Source organism: Crotalus tigris, unplaced genomic scaffold (genome assembly GCF_016545835.1).
Source record: "Crotalus tigris isolate CLP2741 ecotype Arizona unplaced genomic scaffold, ASM1654583v1 scf7180000017739.2905288, whole genome shotgun sequence".
Classification (NCBI taxonomy): domain Eukaryota; kingdom Metazoa; phylum Chordata; class Lepidosauria; order Squamata; family Viperidae; genus Crotalus; species Crotalus tigris.
In genome coordinates, this window is record NW_024096605.1 from 1,934,203 (window position 1) to 1,955,068 (window position 20,866).

Sequence of the window (20,866 nt, forward strand, 5' to 3'; positions counted from 1 at the left end):
AGAACCAGACACATTAAGGGAGAGGTCTATGAATAGATTTTAATCTGGATGGCTATATTCTTTTTTTCTGCCCCATAAACAATATAAATTAAATTCCAGCTACTGAGAACCAAAAATAGAAAAGGACGATCATGTTCTTGTTCATATTTGTCAGCTTCTTAAAATGTTTCTGGTTGGAATGGTGGACTAGATAAATTGTTGGTCTCATTCAGCAGAACTCTTCTTACCCCTTTTTTTTCTTTTTAACAAAAAATGCTATTGTACAACCTGTTAGGTGGGAAATGAGGTCAGGATCACTTAATACAGATAGTTTATAAAATAATTAGATTTTAAAATTATTTTAAAATAATTCTTCTCAAGGAACAAACTTAATCAATAGGCATTACAGTAATTTCTCTATCCATCCTGGCTCAATTTTTAAGTAGTGATGGTGATTAGAAAGCATATTTATTCATAAGAATATTGAGCATTGTAAAATTCAGTGTGCTGTAGTAGTCAATGTACCACATTAGGATTGGGAAGAACAATGTTCAGATTTGCCTTTAGCAATAGAAAGTGAGGGCCACTTTCTCCCAATCTAGCCCATTTTACAGGACTTGTGATATATGGATAAAATAAAGGCAAGTGCAACTCAGCCACTTGGAATTCCTGAAGAAGGGATGGAATATAGATGTAAAAGACAGAAATGCTGTTGGAATGCTGGTGTTTTGAAACTATTTTCCTTGCTGTTTCATGGATTTCTTTTATTTTGGTTGTTATTTTATCGGGCTGTTATTTTATTGGTTGTTATTTTAACCAGCTGTTATTCTTTTAAAAGCATTATTTCTATTTTTTAAAATTTGTAATCTGTTTCTGCCCAATCTCTCCTTTTAAGTATTATATCAGGAGGCTATCTTTGCTCTGTTCAAACTCTTGCTTACATGTCCATCTAATTGTTCAGTTCTAATTGTTCAATAATGCCAAATATAAACCTAGCTCATTCTCTCTCTCTCTCTCTCTCTCTCTCTCTCTCTCTCTCTCTCTCTCTCTCTCTCTCTCTCTCTCTCTCTCTCTCTCCCTCCCTCCCTCCCTCCCTCCCTCCCTCCCTCCCTCCGTGTGTGTATTTGTCTTTATCTGCTCTTTCACTTCTCCTCAATATCTTTTCTCAATTCTCAGTTTCATCTGCCATGGCAAAGTTAGCCCTCAGTGAAACTGCAGGTGTTTCTCTCCCTGATGATTTCATCAATATTTTTCCTGCAAGGAAAAGTAAACTGTAAAACCCCTAAAGTGACAATGCCTTTGAAACCACCAAGCCCTCTCAAATAAATAAAGAACAATATTTGTTTGGTGTTTTCATGTGCAAAGAATGTTTTCATGTACACAAGAAAAGACATGAAGATACAGTGGTATCAGAAAACTATTGTTTGGCATAGCAATATTATGTAAATTACTAGCTGCTGAGAGAGGAAGTACAATGATACACAACCAGACAATAGTCCTATGCCACTATTCCTTTTACAACACGGTAAAGTGCATAAGGGAAAAATGTCAAGGATCACACATGAAAAACCTAAGATTCACTTTCATAGCTCATCTTCTGTTCCATCTGAGGCCAACATACAATGCTTGTATAAATTAATCTAGCATCCCTGGAAATAGAAACCCACACTACAGCGATATACAGTTCATTTTAAGCATAACTTTGATTTTGGTATTTTACTACAGAGGTCCCCAACCTTTTGGGTACCAGGGACCGGTTACGTGGAGAAAGGTTTTTCCATGGACCGGACGGGGTAGGTTTTGTGTGCTTCCTGCATCCTGCGGATGGGGCTTTCTTGTTTGTGTGGACCGGTTGCTGGCATGCTGCGGCCTGGTACCGGTCCACGGACCGGGGGTTGGGGACCCCTGTTTGACTGCATGTGATGTATAAATAGCCTAATACAAATCTCAATTTCTAGTCATCTAAATAGTGGCCTAAACACAGAAACCATGAATTTTAGTAACTTTAGTCAATATGAATCTACAGGTAGTCCTCGACTTATAGTCATAATTGGGACCAGAATTTTCCCTCCTAGCAAGGTGGTTGTTAAATGAGTTGTGTTCAATTTCAAGATATTTTGCCACCAGTTGTTAAACAAATCACTGCAGCTGTTAAGTTAATCATGCAGTCGTTAAGCAAGTCCAGGTTCTTCCCCCATTGATTGTGCTTGTTGGAAGCCAAGTTCGCATGTGGCAATCACCTCATCCTGGGATACTGCAACCGTTGTATGTACAAGGCAGTTGCAAAGCACTCAAATTCTGACAGTGGGGATGCGGTGATGGGGCTGTAAGTCCAAGGACCAGTCATAAGTGCCTTTTTTCAGTTCTGCTGTAACTTTGCACAGTGACTAAATAAAGCTGAGGATTATGTATATAAGATTATTGACACACCAGCCACACACTCACAGAACGAAATACAATCATAAATGCAAAAACCTTGTTTTGAGAAGGATGCTTTTCACTTATTCTTACCTTCACTGCCGGGATGGGCTTCTTTGGGGCAAAACACTTCCTCTCAATCTGGGAAAGGAGGCTGCTCTGTCCTTTTAGTTTCAGCTTATTTTCGGCTATTATCTTCTTTCGTTGCTCAAGGTAGGGGCCAAAGCTGGGAAGTTTCTATAAGAAACAGGAAGTATGTAATTACCGCTACAGTCACGGCAGTCTTCTACAAACAAAGCTGAGACCCCCATCCCAGGTTTTTAGTTGTAGGCATATTATATTGAGGATTTGAAAGCTAAGCCAATCTCTTCTTCTCTTTGTGTTTCAGGATTTTTTTAAAATTTAAAGAGCCGCATGTATATTTTGCTAACTAATCAAGTATCCACATTTCTTTTTAAAGTATTGTGGGAGGACAGCACCCCCTCCCCCAGAGAAAGAAATATTTTGAGAATATTAAAAAGCATAATATTATATTTCCCAAAGGAATACAGTAATGGAGAAAGAAAATCTTAAAAGACAGAAACCAGCCCCTCCCCCCAGGAAGAGGCCCGGTCTGTAAAAATGCAGATTTGACAATCCTATTCAGAAAGGCTGGAGCCAGGAGGCTAGAAGCTGATGAGATTAGGAAGACAAAGTCCCCTAAAATCTACATGCCCCACCCAAACTCTAAAGACATGACCTTTAGGACATAATAGGATTAACCCACCACCCTCAGAATGCAAAAAGGGCACACTCAGACTCAGGTCAAAGTACATGACACAGGAAATACAAAGGCTCAAACAGAAACAAGTCCAAACACAAAAGCCCATTCCCAGCTACATGTGGTCAGTTTTCCCAGAGCCACATTTCTGCCTGACTCTGCTTTTCAATAAACTACAACCTTCTTTCTAAAGCAGTCTCCGTTTTGTTTATTCCCAGCTTGGACTGGACCCTGATGAAGATTTGTCTCTCAACAGTATTTTGGATTTTAAAAAAAATTGTAAATGCTGCATGTGGAGTTGGGTTTGAGGGAAAGGTAGATGACCTTGTTACATCTCACATAAGCCTAGCTGATCGGCATTTTGCCCAGAGAGCTGTGCTATGAACATATAGGGCTAGCCTTCCCACTTCATAAATTTAGCACTTAAGATAAAAGATTGCATTGAAAAAGATATTATGAGCAAGTTTCCACAATGCTAAACTATATATTTTGCCTGGACATTATACATGCTTTATATATAACCAAATCTTATATTGTAATTCTTCCTATTGTCTGCATTTTTATAGCTCTTAGTTGACAAGCAGACGTCCCTCGTGAATCTTGGGCTGAGACCTCAGAAGTATTAAGATGTATAACAATTACTAGGAAGAACTCAGGAGTATTAGGATGTACTACAAGTGCTATAGAAAATCATGTGGTCAACAGAAGATAAAATCCAGCTTGAACGAGAACAAAGCAAGAAAGATCTTAGAAACATACATGAAAAGAAATTTGCTTTTATCCATGATTAAGCTGTTAAATGGGATGTTTGCTCCATTAATAGAAAAGGGAAAACTTTTGAACTGAAGAAATACTATCAACATTTGATGCAGGTTAGAATGAAATCAGAGGAAGATATGATTAGATTGTGTGTGTGTGTGTGTGTGTGTGTGTGTGTGTGTAGAACATAAGAGAATAGTGAGTCACATGTATTCATCTGGGTCTTTCTGAAATAACTTTTACACAATGATGAGGTACAAAGCATTCTTTTATAGCTCATTATGATACCAACACCAACAACACAGCAAGTAAAAGATATTTTAGATAATTAATTCCAAAAATACTATAATTCCAAGTAAATGACATCAGTTTAATTTCTGTTAGACAGCAAACCATTCATGGCACCTGACAAAATTTAAAAATAAGAACAGGATACAAAATGTTCAAAATAAAATAATGATAAATGTTAAAATTGTGTAACAAGTAAAAACCTGCTGAAAGAGGTGTTTTTATAGATTCCCTAAACACTGAGAGAGAGGGACCAATCACAGCCCCAAAAGAAGTGAACAGGAACAAAGGTAGAGAAAACCATCACTTCTGATCTTAACAATTGGACACATTCATCATGGGAGAAGCAGTCCCTTAAATTGTCAGGTTTTAAGCTAGTTTGGTTTTTTTTGATTCAATACCACCATTTTAAATTATCCTTGGGAAGGAATTGATAACAAGTGCCTATGATTCAGAGGAGGTGTCTGATCCTATTCTTGCAGTAGTCAGCAATATCCAGACATTTTCAAACTTTGCCTTAAATGAAATATGTTGCTGGAATAAAGATGGGAGGTAACCAAAACATAAATAATTATTGCTAACTCTGTCCAGGGATATGATGGGGTGCTGGACAGAATTGTGCTCTTAATAACCAAAGCCAGTTGCAAACCCAGCTGATAGCTGATGATCAAATTGCTCTCACAGACTATGAATCTGCTTTTCCAAGTACAGTGAAACAATACTGTCTGAAATAGTACCTCAATCCAGTTTCTTGCTTAGTTATAACTTCTTGAGTGTGTCTGGATTTCATTTAGCATATTAGTCTTGATCTACTGCTGAACTTAGACAATGTTCAGGTTCCTTTCTTGAAACTGGGGCAAGGAAAAGTAGAATAGAACATCATCAGCTCTGATGATGACAATTCATAAACCCCAGTTGACATTCATTGTCAGTTCCCTAAATAGAGTACTGAGCAATATAGGGAATAATATGGTATTCTGTAAGACACTATAGGCCAAAGGCCTACTTGTCAAACTGTCCCTAGGACCATTTTGTGCATGTGGTCTCGTGATATTAGAACTACTGCAACATTGTGATAAGGTGTAATCTTCTACATAGTCCACTAACTAGATGGCTTAATGATGCTAAAAATGGTCAAAAGGTCAAAACAGAAAGAGAAACAAAAACTAGAAGATCATGCAAAACCAATCTTACTTCATTCTTTGACAAAGTGACTAAATTAGTAGACTAGCAAAATTCTATGGACATAGTATACTTAGACTTCAGCAAGGCATTTGACAAAGTAGACCACAACCTACTTCTTGGTCAGCTAGAAAAATGTGGGATACACAGCATCACCACCAGATGGATTTGTAACTGGCTGAAAAACTGCCGGCAATGGGGTGGGCACCGCTCCGGTATGATGAAACCGGCCTGTGGGCCGGCAGTTTGACACCCCTGGTATAGGATCTCCTGCTTGGATAGGGAGCTGGACTAGAAGACCTCCAAAGTCTGTTCCAGCTCTATTCTGATTCTGATTTAGGGCTATGAAGATGACCAAAATAATTTCAGAACTATATCTTGCCAAAGGATCAAGTGAAATGGATCCAGAAAATCAACTTACTTGTTTATTTATTTATTTACTTTATTTATTTATGTATGAATGCATGTATCTATTTATTTTTCCTATTTCTTAACTGCCCACCTGCCTCAGATATGTGTGGATTTATAAGGACACCTATTCTTCCTATAGGGAGGTATTGATCATCAGCCTCAATCATATTGTTCATTCCATCCATCAGGAGAGCTGACAGGTAAGTAAAGAGGTAGTGGCTATTTTCTGCTTTACGCTTGTCCATATATCTAACAAGCATTCTCATTCCAAAATAATAGAAACAGGCACGTGCCAAGGTTATAGCCCTATGAGTTGCCTAAATGCTACAATTTCCATCCTTTCCATATTGTTATGCAATGTTATGATGGAAATATGAAAGGACATCAAAAAGGACATTTTGTAACTAGACATCCTTTTGGCTAGGCATCTATACCTCCAGCAAATTGCTTCCACAGATTACAACTTTAATATTCAGATATGTTTCCCGGACCATTTCTGTATTCCTTTCTTTTTGTCACCATGCTTCATTTACATAATTCTGAAAAGTTTTTTCAACATATTATTTTCCCCAAGTTTTAGCTACAAGCTGAAGTATTACTGAGATTTTTGCATTATCCCAATCATGGTAAAAATATATAATACAGACTGCAAGATTTGGGATGCAGGAAACTGTAAGTGTAACAGCATAAAAATGATTCTATGTATAGAACAATAAGTTTGTACATTTTATGCAGTACATTTCAGAGTTGAAAGTCTGAAGTTGTACATTTATAAAAGTCTTGTATATATATATATATAAATAAATACTTCTACAATGAAAAATGACATATGTTTATTTTCATATTAGCAGGAAAATGAATTCAATGAATGGATATGCTGTAGAACTTGGAGAATTTTACTCAGTATTTTATTTTTTCTTCTCCTTACAGCAAATGGATTTACCACAAAACTTTATAAAGCACGGTCTTAGATTATTTTGACACGGCAGTTAGAGGGATATTGGATATGTTAATATAACGGTAGTAAGTTCCATGCAAACTCTAGAAAGTGCTAATTTTATTAATTTCACTGTTTGACCTCACTGAGTTTAATCTTTAGCCTACGGTCTTGCTTTCACATAATGCAGTAATGGAGAAGAATGCTAAATTTCGAATACTGCCAGAATGCCGGTTCCAATTTCTGAACACACCAGTGCCCACAGATAATGACAATATGTCAACTGGATAAAGCCAGCTTCAACTCAGGAAGGTAATCATGATATTTGATCTACCAAATAGTGTTATGAATCCAAACAAGTTGTTAGTTTTGGCTTCTTCCTTGAAAATGGCACATGCTGTGGGACAACCTCATCTCCCTTTTTACTATCTGGAAATATTTAATCAAACTAAGTAAGCCAAGTTAAATAACAATTTCATAGTCATTTAATGCAACACACTATCACTTTCAGGATAACTCGATGTATCATATTACTGTAAATACACATTTCCTGCACTGACAAGAAGCCTATGTCCAATTCCTGTCTTCTCACCCAACAGTTCACATTAACATTTACTTTTGTTGTTTATTATTAATAATTTCATGACAATCCAAGCAAGCTAAAACTGTATTTTGCTCACAAAGTGAGAAATGAAGTGAGTTTATACAAAATAATTCACATATCAAGGCTTCTATTGAATGAGAATCAGGTGTTTTGAAACAAATTTTCACCGCTACCTGAATTCCTACTTAGGTTTAAACAAAATCCCATCAACTTCTTTAAAAAAAAAGAAGAGGAAAATAGAAAAGAAAGACTACTTAAATGGAGAAATCCTAAAGAAGGAAGAATTCTATAAAATGTCCCAGTATTAACTTCATCATGCACCAGATCACTATGAAATCTAAGAGCCATGCATTAGTCTGATTTAGATGAACGTTGTCAAAAAATAAGCTTTTTAGGAAGCAATGGTTTTTCCAATAGTGATGAGGATAGACAAGCAGCTCCTGTTCTAGCTGAAGTATATTTAAATAAGGGAAGGCTTAACAAGAACCATTATTGTATCTAAGAACAACTGAGCAGAATACCAGCACAATACGTGGCCTCTGCCTTTGAGCTTGAACAATCAGGAACACCTACAAATACATGAGTGAAAGTATCAGACTGCCTGAAATTACTTAAAATACAACCAATTGAAATGCAGTAGAGGTAAGACAAGCATCGGCTATAAAAATATCTTCAAGAGTTCAGTTAGGCTGCTGGAATTCTACCATTATAAATCCTTGCTCCTTGAATTTCTCTTATCTAGTTACCTTGGCATTCCGGCTGTTTTACAGCTTACTGATTTATGTTGTGGCTCCCGTTTCTCTCACTTCATTCCTGTGGTCTAGCTTTGATCTTGAGAGAGTTTATAGACTATTATGTACCTTTCCTGCCTTTGTTTGTATAAGTTCAGCAGGCATTAAGTAAAATGCAAAGCACAATGGAAGACACCCTTAATTTTGAAATCATATGATGGAATCTCTGTCACCTATTACCAATCCTCCAAATATTTATTGGCTTTAGACTTCAAAAAATTACTTTTGGATGTTTTATTACACTTGCTTTCGGTAACAGCTGCAGCCTAAATAAACAGGATAAATATCTTCAAAGACCATCTGATGTACTGGCAGCTATCAAAACAATTCAATTATATCTTCTTTTCAAAATGGATTAATCGTATTTTCAAGAAGATATATGAAAAGCTAGTGCCAGCCTGCTTTGAATTTTATTGGGAAAAAAAGTGGTTGGACAGAGTGGTACCTTCAAAACGTCTTAATGGTTGTATAATGTTATAAAATATCAGTGTAATATTTTTGTTATTATAAACAACATTTTTGTTGAGAGACAAAATGTAAGACATATGGAATCTGGGCATGCTGATCACAGTAGCAGTTAGTAGATAATAAGAGTACTTAGGATTTTTTTTTAATGCTCATCCTGCTTTATAAGAAACGATCGTGCAAAGTAGATGAATACTATTGTTCCCTTATTGCATAGAGTGAAGTTATAGTCATGGCAGAAGCGAGATCCATATCATGAATTTAATGGTCCATAGCTCAGATCTGTTAACCAATATAGTATGTACAGTATGTGTCCCTATATATTTATGTTATTCATTAGTATTCATAATACCGTTTGATGAGAAGCCATGTGGATAGGGAAAGGTCAAATTTCAATAGCAGGTACTGTATCCTTCAAAGATCATTCTTAGGATGACCTTCAGGCCTGTAGAAGGCATTTCTAGAATTGGAAACCATTCTATTTATTATTTTTACACTAACAGAAGTTGTATCATATGAAACTATCCAACATCAAATGGAGTAGACCAGTTCATCAATTTGGTTTAAGAACCAACGTATAGCATGACACACAGTCTCTCCTTTAATCCAAGGGCAAATCTCTTGCACAACACTTCCAAAAACAATCTTGTGATGAACTGTGCAAATCTCCTGTAACCATTTGATTTTTGTTTAGTATTTCTCAAGGGATTCATTCACTGATGAATTTGTCCTCACTGGATAAGTTAAATCCTGTTCATTTAAAGATAGCCGTATCTATCAGTAGAGCTGTTTCTATCAAGATATAAAAAGCATTAGACTGTCAATAGAGAACTCACAACATAATGAATCAACAATGAAACATTAAGCCAGCAAAGCTTTAAGGTGAATAAGCCAGTTCTGGTTATAATTTATTCACAGATCAATCTAAATTCAATTGAGCATATTATGAACTAGGGATTGGTTACCTAATAGAGATAGCTGAGCAATAAGTTCATTTCAAATTAATGTAATTTCTTATATGTCTGCTCTCCAACATTTATTACATTAAAAGAAGAGGAAAATAACACGAATAGTTTGCTACTATTCTGATATAAAGTAAAGAACTGAAGAAAACTTGGTCTGAGTACACAGATATTAAATGTTACTTATAACATTAATATTTATATCTTACCTATATGTAAGGGTGTAGGTCTACACATATGTTGCATGCAGTATGTTTAAATGTGTGTTAAGTATGTGTACACTTTGAGAGCAAGGAACTAAATTTCATTTTTAACGTGTGCTATTGTGCCCACAATAAAAAATGACAATAAAAGATATCTATCTTATCAATATTATTAACATTTAATAATTATCTCCATTTTAAAAATATATACACAAAAATATTTCTATGCAGTAGCCTTCATGGATATATTTGTATGTAAAATAAACGGAAAGGAGGAATGTAATACGCATACTGTGTCAAGGATTACTGCAGATTCCAAAAGGAAAGAAAATATAATTCTAAGCAGCAGCATATATTAAGAATATTTGTGATGATTTTGTTTTCTTTACCTCCCAATCCTAACTTCAATGGTTTGAACACATGCCAGATAACCTTTTATATATATATATATATATATATATATATATATATATATATATATATATATATATATGTAGGTCTTTGGTTGTTCGGGTTTTCTCCCACGTAAAATTGGAAGTGTCTTGGCGACGTTTCGACGAAGTCCCATTCGTCATCTTCAGGCTGGTGCTTTCAGCTTCGTGCCTCGAGCAGCAGTGTGTGGTCTTGGCTGTTTCTTCCTTTTAACTGCCAGTGGAGGTATGAACTGATTGGGTGGGAGCTTGGCTGTGTTCTGATTGGGTGGAGGTGTGTTCTGATTGGTTAGGGCTTGGCTGTGCTCTGATTGGCTGGGGCTTGGCTGTGCTCTGATTGGCTGGGGGGTTGGCTGTGCTCTGATTGGCTGGGGGAGTGTTCTGTTTGGTTGTGCTCAGGTTAGTCTGAGTTGCAGAGGGATTCAAGATTTTGGGCTGCCCTGCCATTCCTTGGCTTCGCGTTCGTGGTCGTGCTTCCTCTTCATGGAGGGTGTCAGTTTGCTTCATGTATGGATTGGGGGGGTTTAAAGTGGCTAATGATGCAGCTGTGGTCTGGCTTCTGGTTTGTGGTCGTGCCTCATAGTCAGTGTGGCTTTGGGTTTGTTTTTTGCGTGGATGTTTGGTGGTGACATCCTGTGTGGTTTTTGTGAGTGTGGGTCTGGTATCATTTTTTGTGTTAGGGAGTCGTTTGTCAATGAGGGCGGGTTTCCAAATGGCTGGTAGGCGGGAGGTATCATCTCGCTTGTTCATGCTGTGTGGGCGTTTTTCTATCTCGATGGCTTCTCTGATTATTCTGTTATTAAAATGTTCACTTTTGGCAATGGTTCTGGTATTTTTAAAGTCAATTTCATGTCCTGTAGCTTTAAAGTGTTGGACCAGGGAAGATGTTGGTTCCTCTTTTTTGACTGAGTTCTTATGTTCTTCAATGCGTGCACTTATTCTTCTGTTGGTTTGTCCGATGTATGTGGTGGGACAAGTGGTGCATGGGATTTCGTATACTCCTTGATTTTCTAATTCAATTTTATCTTTGGGGTTTCTAAGGATGGTGGATATTTTTCTGTTTGTGCAGAATGCTGTTTTGATGTTGTGTTTATGGAGGATCTTACTGATTCTGTCTGTGATGCCTTTTATGTATGGGAGGATGGCTTTGCCGTTTTCTTGTTCTTTGTCTTGGATTTTAGTGGGGGTTTCTTTTTGGATTAGGTTTATAATCTTATTTCTATGGAATCCATTGGATGTTAGTACATTGGTGAGAGTGTGTAGTTCGTGGTGAGAGAACTACACACTCTCACCAATGTACTAACATCCAATGGATTCCATAGAAATAAGATTATAAACCTAATCCAAAAAGAAACCCCCACTAAAATCCAAGACAAAGAACAAGAAAACGGCAAAGCCATCCTCCCATACATAAAAGGCATCACAGACAGAATCAGTAAGATCCTCCATAAACACAACATCAAAACAGCATTCTGCACAAACAGAAAAATATCCACCATCCTTAGAAACCCCAAAGATAAAATTGAATTAGAAAATCAAGGAGTATACGAAATCCCATGCACCACTTGTCCCACCACATACATCGGACAAACCAACAGAAGAATAAGTGCACGCATTGAAGAACATAAGAACTCAGTCAAAAAAGAGGAACCAACATCTTCCCTGGTCCAACACCTTAAAGCCACAGGACATGAAATTGACTTTAAAAATACCAGAACCATTGCCAAAAGTGAACATTTTAATAACAGAATAATCAGAGAAGCCATCGAGATAGAAAAACGCCCACACAGCATGAACAAGCGAGATGATACCTCCCGCCTACCAGCCATTTGGAAACCCGCCCTCATTGACAAACGACTCCCTAACACAAAAAATGATACCAGACCCACACTCACAAAAACCACACAGGATGTCACCACCAAACATCCACGCAAAAAACAAACCCAAAGCCACACTGACTATGAGGCACGACCACAAACCAGAAGCCAGACCACAGCTGCATCATTAGCCACTTTAAACCCCCCCAATCCATACATGAAGCAAACTGACACCCTCCATGAAGAGGAAGCACGACCACGAACGCGAAGCCAAGGAATGGCAGGGCAGCCCAAAATCTTGAATCCCTCTGCAACTCAGACTAACCTGAGCACAACCAAACAGAACACTCCCCCAGCCAATCAGAGCACAGCCAACCCCCCAGCCAATCAGAGCCAACAGCCAATCAGAGCACAGCCAAGCCCCTAACCAATCAGAACACACCTCCACCCAATCAGAACACAGCCAAGCTCCCACCCAATCAGTTCATACCTCCACTGGCAGTTAAAAGGAAGAAACAGCCAAGACCACACACTGCTGCTCGAGGCACGAAGCTGAAAGCACCAGCCTGAAGATGACGAATGGGACTTCGTCGAAACGTCGCCAAGACACTTCCAATTTTACGTGGGAGAAAACCCGAACAACCAAAGACCTACATACAAATACCCGCGAAAGCCTCAGAACATATATATATATATATATATATATATATATATATATATATATAATATATATATATATATATATATATTATATATATATTATATATATATATATATATATATATAAAAGAATGCTATTGGCATCTTAAAACATTTTCCCTTTTTGTTGTTTTAAATAATAGCCATTGAGTATGTAGAATCAGCTCTTCTGCTGATCTTCTGAAATGTCACAGCTAAAAAAAAACCAGGTGTCTCAGAAGTGCTTTCTGGTTTTTTTTGTTTTGATTCCTTTCAATGAATATTTTTTATTAAAAAAATAGTTTCCTGAGCATAAAAATTAAAATATTTTTTTTAAAAAAACCCATGTTCTTTTCCCTCAGCCTTTTATTAATAACTTCTCTGTCTGTATTTTCTCTGCTCATTTCTATCCCTAATGGGGAAAAACCCTCTTTGGCCTTCCAAGCACATTTTATACATGCACATCCCACTTGGGAATTAAAAAAGAATTCCACTATGAATCTACCATGGTGAAAAGAACTTCACTGATTCATTTGAATCCCAGAGGATGAACACTAATCAGGATAAATTCCAGCTAGCTATTCAATTCCATGGTTATTCCAGAGGGAAGAAATATTTCACTTGCTGGCAGCAGATCGGCTTTTAAGAAGTTCAAGTGACAAGAAATACCCCTCCTCTCAAATAATCATTTATTACATTTTAGAAACTAAGGGCAACTTCTTATGGGCTTCCTGATCCACTTTGGGAAACATTTTCTACGATTAAACAGAGGAATATTGACACTGACATCCCTTAAACTCCTCTTAAGATGTTACCTACTCTTGTAACGAAAAGTTCAGAAACCAACCTCCACCCTCATTTTCTACATTTTTCTTAAATAACCGATTCAACAAACTCCCAAATTTTCCAGACAAAAATCTATTTGAAAAAGGAGGAGAAAAGCAGAGCAGATTATATTCTGGTTCACTTATTTCTAAACCTCATTGTGTACATTAGTTTTTAAAGTCATCGTAAATAGAAATATGGCCATGATGCAATATAGGCAATGCATTTATTAAGATGTAGTTCAAGAAACTGATCGATGAATTGGTCACTGAATTTTGCAGATAAGAACATTCAAAGCAAAAATGGAAAGCCCTGCCCCAGTGGAATATCCGTAAGCATTCCGACTGAACATCAGTGAAATTCCCCTAGAGGGTGTGCATGCATTATATTTTGCCTACAGAACATCTGTGGAAACTCAAAAGAAAATAAATAAATAAAAAAACCTACATCCCCCAGATGCTAAATCTAGTAATATAGTAAAATGTAATAGGAAAGTTCTTGCATAGACTCACTTAGTATGTGAGTCTATGGAATGTGGCGTTCCTTCATTAAGAAAATGTGTACATATTATTGATATTCTCACATTCGCTTCTTGGTTATTTTACTCAAACAGGAATATCTAAGCGGTGGCTTCAAATGATAGTTTGAGAAAATAATTAGCAGGGTTTTTTTTAACCAACACACCTGCCTCTTTCCCTTCCCTTTCTTGTTTGTTTGTTTGTTTCCCACCCTTTATTATTTTTATAAAAAAGTCAAAGGTACGAACAATATCTAATACTCCTTCTTCCTTCTATTTTCCTCACAGTAACAATCCTGTGAGGTGAGTTGGGCTGAGAGTGTGTGACTGGTCTAAAATCACCCAGCTGGCTTTCATGCCTAAGGCAGGACCAGAACTCACAGTCTACTGGTTTCTAGCCTGCGGTCACCTTTGAAACATGAAAAAAAAAAAAAAAACATGAGGGAATATTTTTTTGTGGCAGTACACTAGCATTTGGGATTTTAAAGCTGTCTTGTTTGGTCTATCTATCATAAAATATTCATCAAATACATTCACATCACATCAAGGACAGGAACTAAATGGTGTTATGTTCATTTACTTGATGAACACGTGTTCCAAAGTGAATGATTCCTTCATAAGGTAAAGTTGGGAGGATCAAGCAATGGGAAGATTTCTACTTCATGAACATCTGGCCACTTGTCATTTTATAGACAATAAGCATTTCATACGAACAGAAGAGACTAGAATTTATCAGGAATTCTTTCAGTAAAGGATGTGTTGAATTTAGATTGCAAACCGGTGGAAAATACACAAAACTAAATCCCTCCTGAAGTCAATGGATTTACTTCTGAGTAAACACGTGTGAGATTTGCAATGCACATGATTGTTCTGTGATTTCCATATATTACCATATTCATGACACTATGAGATGAAAGACACTCCACTTACTCTCTAACAGGAACATAAAAAAGAAATTAAAACACTGGCAAGCACTTTGTCTTCAGTTTGTTGGGCATATACGAGAAAGAGCTTCCCACCCATTTATGTAAATGAAATTCTGACAGTTTAGCAGACTAAGTTGTAGCAAAGATGACAGCAGTCTGTCTCTTAATAAACACCTAACATGCTAACAAATGCCACTACTTTCTGCTTTTTCTAAACCCTCATTCTGGGGAAAAAAAGAATGTGCTCTGCTGGCAAAGCTTGTATAAATAGCATCTAGTATTTTAACAAGTAAGGCTTGCAATGCTTTTCTCATGCAGAAGGTAAACAAAAGGAAAAAGATGTATACTGATTTGACCTTGGGGATTTGATTACATAAATAACACGTCTTTCACTTAGGTACTAAAGGTAGTACACATGAGAGTTCCTGTTCAGTTTATCTTCAGAGGAGAAACCCTTTTTGGTTGACAGATATATAAATGAGCCAGAATCATCCAGTGAGCTCTATGATAAGATGATGAATTTACACACATGTCATACAATCCGCCTTGCCTACCCTACAAGGTTCCATCCAAAAAAGGTGTCGGAACTCCGTTCTGGGCGTTCTATGACAAAAAAAGCTCTGGATTTGTCTATATATTTACTAATGCTTGTATGTTGTTCCAATACAAAGCTTTTTTAAAGGCACATTTTGATGCCTTTTTTTTTAAAAAAAGAAACCCACTTATCATTTCTGTTACTGAAAAGTAATTAATTCTAATTATTACTAAATTGAAGGTTCTATGTACAGTATAAACAAGGGCTAGGATTCCATTGCAAGTTGGTGTGGGCTCATGATTTTGTCACCTGTTGATTCTCTCTTGACACATCCACTGGGCTGGTTTGTGGTAGTACAACTACAACAGCAACAAAATGTAAGCTACCTTGTCAAAATGAGATCAATTTGGAAAATATATGATTGGCTGCTAGGAGGCCATGCTTCAACCTTGCTTCAGCCAGCAATTATGCTAGAAGTTGGAGGAGTGCTATGTTGAGTGAGGAAAATCCCTTAGGAGAATGAAGAGAAGACCGGCCTTCCTACAGACAAGAGGAAGGAGATAGCAGTGAAAAGATTGGGCTCTTCAAATGTTGTTCTGTGGAACTTGGATGGTTTGCCCAAATGGAACTAATTTTTTTGTCACTACAGCTTGTCTTTTGTTCATGGGCTCAGGGGAACTTTTTTTTAAAAAAAAGTAACATGGCCATAGCCTGAAAAAAAATTGAAAACGATAGGTCTAGAATAAGCACACATGTAGTAGGAATGAAGACGAAGAGGAGTTGGAGTAAGACAAGAAATATTCTTCAACAGTAATAGCAATAACACTTAGACTTATATACTGCTTCACAGTGCTTTACAGCTCTCTCTAAGCGGTTTACAGAGTCAGCCTATTGCCCCCAATAATCTGGGTCCTCATTTTAGTTGTTTATTTTTTATAGTTAATTCCAAAATCTTATAATCAATATTCCAAATTTATCTGAACCCTTAATAGTCTGTAACTTTCTGAGATAAAAATCTTATTTAACTTTTTGCTGCATATTCCAAATTCTTTAAGTTTTTAAGCTTGTATTTCCCCCCCCCTTACGTTCAGAGTTGCAGATAAACTCACCCAAAAATGAGTTTTAAAACTTGTCATTCTGAAGGTCTCTAATAGCTTTAAAATGGCTAATAGGCAATTTCCAAAAGTGATCAGAAAGTGAAGTTTGTGAATTTAGAGCCCATTAAAAGTCTCTGTCATGATTGTGAGCAATATGGTTGTTGATCCCTTTGTCTGCTGAAAATCATTGTCATGAGGTCTCCTCACCAGGAACAGCTGTCAGAGTGCATGTAATTAATCTTGCATTCTCTCCTTATCAAGGGGGGTTCCAAGGAACTGATCTACTCACTAGTACCTTGGTCTTTGCCACAAACGTTAGTTCCTCTTTCATGGAGACATTTTTAGTTTGGTATACCTCCTTTATTTTTCTTCTTAAATTTGTACAATCACCATTCTAATATGTATTTTTAATTTTAGATTTTTATTTTGTGTGTGTGTGTGTGTGTGTGTGCATAGGTTCAATCAATCAATTTCAACTTCTCACGGAAAAAAAAAGATTTTGCAGAATTGGAATTGATTGAACTTTTTAGTCCCACCTAGTCTGCTGTTACCACCGAAGCCATGCCCACCCCATGGGCCACACCCACCTGGCACCCGACGATGCATAAGTGGGTTTTGGGTTGCAGTTTGGGCACTCGGTCTCTAAAAGGTTTGCCATCACTGGCATATGTCATGTTAATCTATTTTAGATTGTTTGAAGTTTTCCAATTGCATACTACTTTGGAGTGGTTTTAAATGGTGAAATATTTGAATATGAGGAAAATTTAAACAGGGCAAGATTTTGATTATGTAGCTATGCTTGATAATAGGAAGGTTCAAATCTGGTTTACAGCATGCCAACCCACTTCACTACTGCAAGATAAAACATATTATGCCATATTCCAAGATAAAAATCAGGAGGTCTTTATATAGCCCTGACTAAAATACCTTGATGCTCTCTGAACTTTTGTTCTTCTGCTACTTTACAAGAAGCCTATGGAAATACATTATGAAGGGTAATCTTATGATGATCTACTCAATAATAAGTGTACTGTACACAATGGACTATATTTTCAAATAAACGAGTGCAAGATTATAGCCTGAGACTTTAACTTTCAAAATACAATATACCACATTACTAAACAGTTTCTCCACTGATTTCAAACTCCATAGATCACATATTTTGTTGTGCTTTAAAATAGTTTTTACTTGTTTTATTTTTTTCTTTGCTCTCTTTCAGAAAAATAAAAAAGTGTATTTGTAATGCACCTTCCAATAAGGTATGGGCCTAACAAAATATAAAGTTAGCAAGCAGAAGATAAATTTGCCTGGTTACAAACCTGTAGAGTATTAAACTTACACAAAATGAATATGATCAATAGATACCATTATAATGGAAATAATAGTGTACAATTATAAAAACCTAGGCTAACTACTATTTAATTTTACTAATAAGATTTACAGTAAAAGAGGTATATTGAGCTCTCTATCCAAAGGTCAGCAAATAGACTGATCTTTTTTACATCTAAAAGTTGGATTTGTGGAATGCATTAAGAGTTATTAAAATCTTGAAGTGTCTACATATTGGAACACTTCAACTCAAATGCCTCCTGAAAATATATATATATATATATATATAAATACATAATAACAAGAAACAAAATTTAATTCATATCACTATGAAAAGGACCAGGATTATAACCTTACAGATGTCCGATCTTCATGTTTCTACTGAGGTCTTCCCACACATTTGTGTGCTGAGATCTTAAATCAACTTTTGCCAATATAGTAATCTACAGATGTGCTGAATTCAACTCCAAAATTACCTAATTAGCGTTAGGGCACCAAATTGAGGAAGTCTGCACTAGATATTATTCATGATACTTCACTTGTTTTGATCTCTACTTATTTGTACAGGTGAATTGTAGATCCTGGCCCTTGATGCTATCTTTTCAAAAGAATGAATTTATGAATTGTTATAATTTTTTTGAACTACATGCTTTGTAACTTTTACCTTAATATCGAAATATCAATTTGAATTTGGCACTGGTGATTTATCATCATTATGTTCAGTTTACATATGTGCAGTGCTTTTTTTCTCATAGAACGCCCAGAACAGAGTTCCGGCACCTTTTTTTGGATGGAACCTTGTAGGGTAGGCAAGGTGGGTTGTATGACGTATGTGAGTTCCGGCACTTTTTTTTTTTTTTTTTTTTTAGAAAAAAAGCACTGCATATGTGTGTATATTCTGCACAAGCTCCGATTATCTAAGATTATCACAATGCTAAGGAAAGAATTCTACCCATTTGGGTTTCTTTCCCGCACAGGATTCCTTTGTTTTTTTAATGTTTCTGCTCTGCATATATTAAGCTTAGAATTGCATTATAAATAGCAAATCTCTCTGATAACTCCAGGAGTAAACTCCCCCTTCTCTTCTCCCTGTGTTATACTAATAGATTACATAAATGCAAGCCATTGCTAATAATCCCTAAATAAACCTTCTTCTACTTCAGATTCACTGTAATCCATCTCTTATGTCAGATGAACTGTGGTACTTATCTTCCTTGCTGCAAAAGCTGTAATGCTTTTCCTTATTCATCTTTCATACACAGTAATCCTTTCACCTCAACTTTACAGACTTCTAATTTAAATGTAAAATATTCATGGCAGAGAAAGGAACCCTAAACAACAGCTCTTGTGGCTAATACGGGGGATTTGACATTATCTTTACCTAATCTTTTTAATAAAATAAAAATAAAAAAACCAACAGGCTACTTAGTGTTTTTAGCCAAGATAATTATCTGAATTCCCACGAGGAAATAACTTTAGTAACACCTTGTTACTCTCTGGAAGATGTCTCTGCAGAATTATTTTAAAGAAATCTTTATGTTTGTTGTTTTGTCATTACAACATGTTACACCGCGTTAAAAGCTTCCTTTCCACTGGTTTTTTTTAATTCCATTTTATTACTGCCACATATAGTTTACATTATGTAACAGTCTTGATCTGAGACTGCTTTCAAGAGGGTTTCAAAAGCAGGACATGGCCTTTTCAGTTGGGTTTTTCTTCCTCTCCTCCCCCTTCTCCTCTTTCTTTGCCTTCCTCTCCACCTTTTCTTCCTCCTCCCCCCCCCTTTTTTTCAAGTTAAGAAAAAAAAGCTTAATTGTGAATTACTGTAGGCCCATTCATTTTTGTAAATTCATCTTGCCCTGATATTAATTTTACTTAATTTTTACAGACTTACTATTTCAAGTCGGTAAATGGGAAGTCATGTTGGGAGTCCAAAATACTACAAGCAATGATTTCATAAATAAATGGATTTGGGCAAGGTGGGGATTGCCTTAAACCAGTGTTTCTCAACCTTGACAATTTTAAGGCATGTGGACTTCAACTCCCAGAATTCCACAGCCAGCGATGCTGGCTGTGGAATTCTGGGAGTTGAAGTCCTCATGCCTTAAAATTGTCAAAGTTGAGAAACACTGCGTTAAACTAAGTTTGGACTTCTGGTGACTGTTTGACTGAGAGGGTGGCCAAGATGTCTCAGATGGTTTCATGCCTAAGGCAAGATTAGAACTCACTATATCTCCCACTTTCTGCTCCGGTACCTTTATCCACTATACCAGTGATGGCGACCCTTTTAGAGACTGAGTGCCCAAACTGCAACCCAAAACCCACATGCATCGTCGAGTGCCGGGTGGGTGTGGCCCATTGGCTGGGCGTGGCTGTGGTGGTAACAGCAGACTGGATGGGACTAAAAGGTTCAATCAATCAATTCCAACTTTGCAAGATCTTTTTTTTTCCTGTGAGAAGTTGAAATTGACTGATTGAACCTTTTTTTTTCTCCACACGGCAGCAGAGGCCTAAAGCGAAAAGGTTTTATAAAACCCAGCTGAAGGCCTAGGACTGGGGTGACGCTGTGTGTACCCACAGAGAGGGCTCTGAGTGCCGCCTCTGGCACCCGTGCCATAGGTTCGCCACCACTGCACTTTACCAAACTGTCTCTCACACGGAATTTAAGATGACTAAAAAAAGGAAAGGTAGGTATTTTATTCTCTATCCAAAACTATTATAAATAAAGCAAACCTATTTTTTGATATTTTATAATAAAATATAGCTGTTTTAGATATTTTAAAAATATTTAAAAGGAAATAATCATTTGGTGTATAGCTTATGAGGAAAGTGCAAAAAGATGGTGACGTGAGCTTTAAAACAAGTTTATATAAAAAGGTAGGAACAGGCTGCTGGCCACAGTTAACTGTTGCAAAACTTTCTACTTTCTTAATGAGTCTATAACATGGAAGA

The 20,866-nt window shown here is 36.7% G+C and overlaps 1 protein-coding gene across 4 annotated transcripts in view; it reads right to left on the minus strand.

Annotated features, from left to right (window-relative positions):
- Positions 1-20,866, minus strand: part of DPYD (dihydropyrimidine dehydrogenase) — a 567,113-nt gene that overhangs the window by 22,092 nt on the left and 524,155 nt on the right. For all 4 annotated transcript variants that reach the window (XM_039339800.1, XM_039339803.1, XM_039339804.1 and 1 more), the window contains one exon: positions 2,491-2,634. In XM_039339800.1, coding sequence (XP_039195734.1) covers positions 2,491-2,634 — 144 coding nt within the window. The remainder of the gene's footprint in view (positions 1-2,490; positions 2,635-20,866) is intronic.